The sequence below is a fragment of the Melampsora larici-populina genome, assembly GCF_000204055.1.
Source record: "Melampsora larici-populina 98AG31 unplaced genomic scaffold MELLAscaffold_46, whole genome shotgun sequence".
In the NCBI taxonomy this organism is placed as follows: Eukaryota; Fungi; Basidiomycota; class Pucciniomycetes; order Pucciniales; family Melampsoraceae; genus Melampsora; species Melampsora laricis-populina.
Genome location: NW_006768810.1, coordinates 684,728 through 694,444, shown reverse-complemented (window position 1 = coordinate 694,444; position 9,717 = coordinate 684,728). Strand labels below are relative to the sequence as shown.

General features: G+C 42.4%; 1 protein-coding gene across 1 annotated transcript; it reads left to right on the top strand.

Annotated features, from left to right (window-relative positions):
- Nucleotides 1-2,743: 2,743 nt before the first annotated feature.
- Nucleotides 2,744-3,982, top strand: MELLADRAFT_91896 (uncharacterized protein; the record flags this gene model as incomplete). The annotated part of the gene is made up of 4 exons (XM_007414855.1): nt 2,744-3,377; nt 3,460-3,516; nt 3,596-3,736; nt 3,810-3,982. 4 exons carry the CDS (start codon nt 2,744-2,746, stop codon nt 3,980-3,982), a joined length of 1,005 nt encoding a protein of 334 aa, XP_007414917.1.
- Nucleotides 3,983-9,717: the final 5,735 nt, after the last annotated feature.

Genomic DNA, 9,717 nt, shown 5'->3' with positions numbered 1-9,717 from the left:
GAAGTGAAAGAAAAGTTTCTTGAGACCGCTAGTCTTCTCGTCGAAGGTGATCCCCTCGAAGTCTTTTGTGATTATAGTCCAGTTTGGCATGCTACGTACTATATGCTCGAACAAGCGATGAAGTTACGCGATGCCATCAACATGGCCTGCATGCAAGATGCCGAATTTTCAAAGTTACAAATCAATCCGAATGAATGGGACAAAGTGGCTAATCTCATGCGTATCTTGAAACCACTCGAACGACTTACGAAAGATCTCATGTCAACTTCTCGTTGTACGCTCTTGGGGGCGGTGCCTACTTACGAGTGGCTGCTCAAAAGAACCAAAAGAGTGAGTGATGCTTCCTTTGGTAAAGGCTCTGTTGAACCATTAGACCCTGATTTTCGTCTTGCGTCGATAGTTTTTGACAGACAACTCCAATCCCGAGTTGCTCATCTCGACTCTCCAAATGCAATTGATCCTCGATAATTATCAAAGAAAGGCCATTCAAAAGCCAGTGTATATATGTGGTCCAGTTCTTGACCCTCGAATCAAGCTCACATGCGTTCCGGATCAAGCACACTCTCTGCGTGGCTCAATAGTCGACGAAGTCAAGGAAATATTCAATGACCATGCCAAACTTTTTGATCAATATAACCTCGGCAATAATCACAATAACGGAGAAGAAGACGGACATTCTAGCGATGATGACAATGGTCCTCGGTTCTCAAAGAGGCGGAAAAGATTTCCCGGATTTGATGCAGAGATCGCAGCCTATTTCAACGCCGAATTAGCAGAAGAATCTTGTGATCCACTTGAGTTTTGGAAACATAAAGCTGAAAACTTTCCAAGTCTTTCACGTATGGCTCAGTCTTATCTTACCGTTCAAGCTAGTACTGCATCATCATCTCGTGAAGGAATCAACAGAAGAAGCGTCTTGGCAGTTTTGGAACAGGATTTACCGGCAGAAGATGTAGAAGCTTTTAGTTGTTTGAAGAGCTGGATTAAAAATGGTGATATTCATATCTGAAGAAACTATCATCAGAAAACGGCTTTGTGTTGTAGTTTTTTAATTTAAGAGCTTCTGTTGTATCTTATAAATATATATGATGAAGCTATATGAGTTATGGGTTTCGAAAATAGGACTCCTATACATGGAAGGATACTTCATCAAATCTAGTTATCGCTCAAAGCTCCTGACCAAATGATACTCTTCTTGTGCTATGTGCACACCCACTTCTTTTAACTTTGTCTGATATAAAGCACACTCGTTTTAGAAAAGCTTGTCAAACTTCAAGTGAGTGCCTCAGCGGACTCATTTGAATTTTGAATCAGATGGCATTTAAGAACAACCGCTGTCTAAGCACAAATAGATCCATGTAGTGCACAGAGTAGACGTATGAGGACATGATGCCGTGCCCTGGACCGCGGTACTGCGAGATGGTGGGCCTGCCCCGTCCCGTCTCCACACCCTTTTGTCTTCGGGAGTCGGACTTTTGACGCTGTGACGCTTGCCTCTCCAGTCTTGCATTCTTGGTCCAATCTTGGATGATACCATACGAGGCTGGAATTGACGACAACACCTCCGAATGATGAAGTCAACCCGTGTCGCAACCCAAGCTTCGGCGGCCACCTGTACTTCCGCTGCCACCAGACAGCAGCCATTAGCACAGTTTTCTCGGCTGGTATCCAATGAATGTAAAGAATCAGTGCGTTTTTGTAAGGTCTCTAGGCTGAAGCATGTTGCATGCTATTGACCAATTATCGAATTTGTATGATATCTAACTTTTTAGGCCAAGCGGTACGGTGATTGTGTCAATGCAAGATACAAAGAAGTGGAGAAGGATATGTGCAAAGCGGAATTTATGGCTTTCAAAGCGTGTGCACAGCAAGTGGTTAGTCGGTCATGGATCCCTTCCTTCGTTTAAAGCTTATCAGACAATTTACTTGGAATTTTCTACAGATGAATCGCTCTTGGTGATGACCTTGAAGATTCCTTGATCGGTGATGAATGTTCTCGGTGGCTTGGTCCTGGTTAAACAGTTAGGGATGAAGTCTTCGCTGGGATAAGCTGAGGCGTGCAGACCGCGGCATGAACGTCAAGATGTCGATTGATTTGTACGCATACACATAGACTCATGATTTGCACAAAAATTCTATCACCAACTTTATCACACACTGAAGTTGATATCGTCTCCAGTACCATCATCATGTCTCGTTGGCATTCGTCAGGATAAACTGATAGTGAGATCGGGTCTATGTAGTAATGGTATCCCGTTACCTGCTCGAATTCATCACTATCCAGGATTCGGAAGCTTTGTCAGTAATCGGATGATAGTTTGGGTCTATAGTCGATTTGATATCTGGGCGCTTAACGAAACGGTCAACTCGCAAATGTCACATTCTCTATTGTTTAGAGATCTCTATCAACTCTTGGCAGATGAGGTCAAATCTTATGATTAGCAGTCCATTGCCGAATTCATTACCAAACGGTTTCCATCCGTCCCTTGGAAGTGCCCTTATAAGTCCCGCCCTTCGATCACAGCTAACCATGATTGCCCATTTTCATTCACTTTCTTTCATATTTGTCTTCAGTTGACTCTTTTGTTCATCTCAAACTTGAATCTTCGGCAGCTAAATTCACTCGAGAACTTTCAAGCCTACAACTAAGATACCATCATCTGATTTTCAAAACACATCTCCCTTCATTTCACCTTTTTAGACTTCAGCCTCTTCGGCTTTTCGTGAAGTTTTATTTTTCAAAATGTTTCTCACAGTTCCAGTAGTTTTATTCGCATTGCACAACCTCGGATCAGTTTACGCAAAAACTGGCCATAAAATAGGTTTCTCAGTCGAAGCGCTTGGAAGTTCATCAGATGAAGCTGTTATGTGGATTCCGATTTCCTCATATGGTCTCATGATATCACATTCCACCTCACCTACTGTATCACACGGCCCTCCTCTCATTGAAGTACCGCAAGAAGATGACACCGCGGGATCTCTCTTTTCACCTACACTTTCTAGCGGAGGTTCTCCCTTTGTGTCTTGGGATGAAGCACTCGTGGATTTATTAGAAGACATGCCTTGGCGCCGGCGCTCTCTCACAGGCTCTCGAGATATTGCTAAAAGGATTGGTGATGTCCGCCTGATTCGCCGTGCCGATGCCAACGGCCCTGATGAGGTTGAATTAGCCGTCACTCGTGAACCCAACATGATATATTCTTCCCGCCGCAGCGTCAAGAAAAACTCTGGACCTGATCAACGTCGAATGGTTCGCAAAGCAACTCTCACAAAACGTCACAAGTCACATGCCCAAGACGCAGCAAAGAACCTTGTGAATTCATTTACCAAGGCTTCGAAAGAGATCAAGGACGTTATGAAAGGTGCCACAATTCCAAGTCAGTCCCAGAGTCTAGCCACTTGATCGTAATGCCAACTACTTCAAATTCTGAGGCTCATTCTCGTCCCTTCTTCTTGTAGCCACTATCACTTGGTATACTGGTCACGATCTGCTCAATCCCTATTGCGGACATAAATGTAAGCAAGCTTTTCTTCTCCTTACTCCCATGCAACCACCTTTTAACAATTGAGTTGATCTTCGCCATTTTGTCTCTAGCAAAATGGGCTCCGACTGATGAATCGTTAGTCATTGCGGTCACTCAAAAATGGGATAAACGACCGGCATGCGGGGAATTCTTAGAGATCTCAATAATTGCTAATGACGGTCGTCGGAAAGGCAAGTCAGTGATCGCACGAGGTAAGCAGAATTAGATTTGGTTCGAAGGTGTGCAAGTAAGGGTGACATCAAAACTGACCTTCAATTCTTTTAGTTGTTGATCTTTGTGGAGGATGTAAACCAGGGGTCTCACATGCCGATCTCAGCAAAGCTGCCTTTACACGTCTTTTTAACCTCGATGTTGGTATCGTGTCAGGATTGGCAATGCGTAAGGTAGCTCCACCTAAGAAGTGGAGCAACAAGCTCTATGGGCCTCGGGTCTTATAGATCGAGTGCAAAGCTACTTTCACCTCAAATTGTCAACCTTTGACATTAGGGCCGAATATTCTAGTCGGTCACAGTATCATCCCGCCTCTCTTCTTGCATCCTAATTTTTCTTGAGTATCTTTTGTAGAGCTTGTATAATTTCTGTACGATTTCTGTGAAGTGATTGACCTGTGTTATTTTCTTTTGACATCTCATTGATGCTTTGTTTCGAAGTCTTACTCATATAGAAACAGAGGACACTTGATCAATCTACTTTCGTCATTTGTTATCTTAGTTGGTCTTTAATACAAATTATTCAGAGTGATTCTTTCTCTAAGTTTCATTTTTGAAATTTTGAGTACAGAAAGCCTTCAACAGTGGAAAAATTTGCTATTCGATGAGATCAGAAAATATTCGCATTCCAAAGCCAACAAACTCTGAACACAAGAATTGGTGAGTCAGGTATTCAATAGCAATCAAGTATGATGATGTTCAAAATCTTGTGCAACTGTTGTGGGTAACTGTGGTTGTAGTACTAGGTCATTGTTCACCATACTCTTCTTTTCTCATCTGCAACGATATTTATAATCCACATCCTCCAGATGTGTTTAGCAAGTGAACTGACTTTGCACGATGATTACTCAGGCGATGTTTGGGTCAGTTGTATCTGTTGACAAAATTTACATACAATTAGGGTGTTCAAACCTCAAAATCAATTCATGCAAGTTTTGTGCAAGTTCTGTGCAAGATATGAATAGAACTTGCACGGATCTTGCACAAAACTTGCAAGAGTCGGTCTCGCACGGTTTTTGCACGGTTTGGAACACAATAACTCGGGTTGTCAAAAAAATTACTGTGCAAGATTAGTGCAAAAAATCTTGCACGGATCTTGCACGGATCTTGCACGTCGGTCTTGCACATTTCTTGCACAGGTTTGAACACCCTTTCTTGTTTGTGTTTTGAGATTCTTGGAATCAAAGAAAGTTGTTATATTGTAATGAAAACAAAAGGTCACAAAGTCCACAGATTAATTGAATTCATAAATCAGATTCCCCAGAAAAACTCATCATATATGGTGGTCAAACTTCGAGAAGAAATTATGCAAGTTCTGTGCAAGTTCTGTGCAACTTCTTGTAACATCTTGCACGGAACTTGCACCAAATCTGCATACTTAAGACTTACATATGCTGACTTAACAAAGCCTCGTTGCTGAGGCCACCAAACTTATTTCAGTTTCCGTTTCCCAGAGGAGCATCAGTTGTACAGCCATGCCTGAATCACCCCCACCCCCTGCAAGTCAATCCTACTTAACTCCCATACACCTCGATCCAAACCTTCAAGTCCTATCGCCCCACGTTTCTGATTCAAGCACCACCACCACCCCCCTGCAGATCATATCGCCGGTCAACTGGGGTCAAAGCCCAAGTCAAATCACTGGGCAAGCTCTTCAGCTCGCAATCATCCCACCTTCAGTGAATGCTACTAGCTGGAATTTATCACGATCTAATAGTCTCACCCAACAATTTCCGATCAGTAACTCACCTTCAATCACTATGGCTCCGGTTACTCCGGGTACTTCGACTCAAAAAGAGCCCAGTTCAGATGCACCAAAGAAAAAACGTAAATACACAAGGAGGAAGACCTCAGATTCAACAACAAGGTCAGAGACCAAAAAAAAAACCCTCAAGAATCAAATGAAGAAAAGAAAAACACTTCATGGAGAACTGAACTTAATTCTGAGGGGAAAAGCGCTATTGTTCTAATAATCGAGTGGTTGGGAACCGCAACTACGACTGGTACACAATATGATTGGTGGAAGGGAGAGATGGATATGGATACGCGAACAATTTACAGCAAAAAGGATGTTGGGGAAAAAGTTGCTGAGTACTTGGCCGAACAAGGTTTACCAGGTCGAGATGGGAAAGGTGTAGAGACACAGGTCAGTATTTGCACATCCTCTCGACTTTGAAGGTGCTGACTAAAGTATGCATCTGTGAATTTAATTTAGATCCGAACCCTTCAATCGACTTTCACCATTGCTCAAGACTTCCGAAGTGGAACTGGGCAAGGTATTTTGGAAGACTTAGAACAACAAGCACGACTTGAAAAAACCGAGATGGGGTACTTATCTGATGTTGAGAGACACCTCAGTCTCTCGTACCTAGGTTTCAGCCGTGGTGAAAGGTGAATAAGACTCTAAGTATCAAATCACTTTACATACTAAAATACAGTAGTTTTATTCAAACTTAAGATGTCAGACTCAAACTTAAATGATCCCTATTTAAATTGCGCCTCCCCCTTTTCGCGCTAATACTCTTTTCCTTTATCCGTCTTCTTACGGAAAGGAAAAGAGTAAGTTCAACCCCTTCACTACATTATCATCAATAGTCTCTACTCTCCATTAGTTTGATCTTCAATATGACTGTTACTAATTATCATACTGTGATGTTATCTTTTTCTTTTTCATCTGAATCATTGTCGACGCTAGATCTTACTGAACTCATCGCGTCGACCCTTTTCCTTATTTTATATTGTGACCTGAACAAACCTTATAGGTCAGATACATAGTCAACTGGTCTATTCTTTCTATTCTCTTCATCTAACAAGTAGTGTCCTTTTTGTACTTGTCTATTTCTATCTTTTGTTCTATATAGGTTAGTGTTTCAGGTATTGTGACGAGAAGTGATTGAGACTCACTTCTAGAAACTGTCACGGGAATTCAGGTGAAATTGATCCGTCTTCTTACGGAAAGGAAAAGAATCTTACTGAACTCATCGCGTCGACCCTTTTCCTTATTTTATATTGTGACCTGAACAAACCTTATAGGTTAGTGTTTCAGGTATTGTGACGAGAAGTGATTGAGACTCACTTCTAGAAACTGTCACGGGAATTCAGGTTAGTGTTTCAGGTATTGTGACGAGAAGTGATTGAGACTCACTTCTAGAAACTGTCACGGGAATTCAGGTATCTCGACAAAGGAGATTTGTCGCTTTTCATGGTAGCGAGAGCTTGGTTCAGCTCTTAGTTATTTCATTCGAAACGCAAATCCATGTCAGGAAGAGAAGAAGCACTTGACGATTCCCAGTTACCAACACCTGCATCCACCCCAGCTCCATACTCAGAGGATACCGACGAGACTTACGCCGGATCTCAGACAGAAGATCAATCAGAGAATTCAAATTCATCCGAATCAGCTCATTCAGCGCATACTACTGTCCCATCCGCTAATATGGCTGCCACTGCACCAATTGACACCGATACGCCCGCTCAACGTCAGTCAATCAAAATGAATTCAATCTTACATAAGATTACCATCAACATCAAGTTATCAACATCCAACTATGTTGCCTGGTCCGACGCGATTCGTTTTGGATTAATGGCCACGTCCTATGACCATTATCTTGACTCAGAAGATGCTGGAGGTACGGGTATGGACCCCGAAGTCTTATCAGCCACCAAGAAAGCCTTGTTTTACTGGCTACTATCTAGTATTGATCTTATTCAGTCCACTCGATTTATATCAATGATATCAAAATTTGAGAACGGTATTAAAATTACGATACCGTCGCCTTCTTTACTGTGGAAGACGATCCGCGAATATCATATCAGTAATTCAGAGTCGGTCAAACTCATGTTACGAAGCGAAATCACTGATTTGTCTCAAACCTCCTCAAAAGACTTATTAGAATATATCGATATCTTCAGAGCCAAAGTTGACGCTTACCTAGGTTCAAACGGTGAAATGTCCGAAGAAGAACAGGCTCGCCAATTTGTCCGATCACTCAACCAAAGCTGGGCTGAAAAAGGCTGTGATTTATTAGACGCAGGTCATGTCAAATTCCGAAACCTCGAAACCGAATTGAAGAAAACCTACCAAACTCGAAAAATGTTTTCCTCCAATCGGCAACAGTCTAGTCGTATCGCAGAATCTTCCGAAGCCAGTAAAAGCCGCCGGACTGGAAGATGGCAAACTTGCAGTAAGACTAAATGCCTAGGTCAGGACCATCCAACAAAACCTCACGATCAGTTGGAATGTTACCATCACCCTAACAATGCCAGCAAAATGGAGTCATGGAAACGATCCAAACAAGAATCTGGAGAATGGATCAAGTATCCACGTGGTGGCCGTGGTGGAGGTCGTGGTGGTTTTTGTGGTAGAGGTCGCGGTGGCCGAGGTGCTCATCTAGCCAGAGGATTAAATCATCATTCTAATCTTTCTGATTTCCCAAATTCAGAAGAACTCGATATGGCTTTTGAAAATCTCAAACTTGAAGAAAAAGAAGTTAGTTACCGAGTAGAGATTGATGGAAAGTTTTCATGCTCGGCCGATCCTCAAGTAACCTGTGCTGGAGATAAATGTGGTTCAGTCGCTCTGATCGATACCGGAGCTTCGCATCACATGTTTCATGATGCGAGCTTATTCGAATCCGCTACATTAATGGAAAATCATGACCCCGGTGCTAAATTGAATCTCGCCGGAGGAGGTGCTACTCTCGATATCCACTCAATTGGGAATGTAAACTTATTAAATTCTAAAGGAGAAATCATCAAGCTGAAGGATTGTTTATATGTACCCGATTTATCCCGAAACCTCATCGCTGGAGGTCGTTTGCTGAGAGCTGGTGCTGTTACGACTGTGCTAGAAGATCCTCATTTTTGAATCGATCATGGGAAGAAGGAGCTATTCATAGGACAATTTATCGGAGAAGGCAGTATGATGTACGTGGCCATAAGATCACCGGTCAGTCATCGTTCACATCTATCATCAATATCAAAGTCGAATCAACTCACAATTTTGAAACTACACTATTCATTAGGCCACCCAAGTGAAAAGTACCCTAAAAGAATGTGGAGCCTTGGTTATCTTGATGATGTACTTCCTAAAACTGTCACTACAAATGATTTTGAAATAATAACAAGATGTCCAGTATGTCCTTTAGCGAAAAATCATCGCCTACCATTTTCATCCACTAGGCCTAGAGCTATCAAATTCCTAGAAAATGTGCACGTGGATTTGAGTGGAATAATTAGAACTTCTTCTGTCAACCAAGAGGAATACTATATATTGTTCACAGACGATTATAGTAGTTACCGAGTCTCTTTTGGCCTACCAGACAAAAGTGCCGAGACCGTCTTTGAAGTCTTCAAACGATACATCAGTTTTGCCGAGAGACAGACGGGTGAGAAACTTAAGATGTTCTCATTTGATGGAGGAGGCGAGTTCATCAACGGGCTCCTTACTCCATACCTGGAAGACTTGGGTATCATCACTCGTGTTACGTCTCCTCACACTCCGGAAGAGAACGGCGTGGCTGAGCGTTCAAATAGAACAATCAACACAAAAGCTCGTTGCATGATGATACAGTCATGCATACCAATTAAATACTGGTATCACGCGGTCTCATATTCTGTCATGTTACAGAATCGAACTATCACAACTTCACTGAATCTTAAAACTACTCCCTACGCCCTCTGGAAAGGAAGACAACCAAGTTTGAAACGCTTTCTTCCTTTCGGGTGCCTTGCTTACCGCCACATTCGAAAAGAAATTCGAGGAGGAAAGTTTGAGGCTGTCTCTCGTCCAGGTATCCTGATTGGAGTGGCGGAGGATAATCACAATTTCATTATCTTGGACCAAGAATCAAATCAAATCCATACCAGTCACGACGTGACTTTTCAACCCCTTGTTTTCCCTTTTCTTAAGGATGCCGAAGACAACCCTGATTGGTTGTTTATCGAAGATCTGCCGCTTGAAC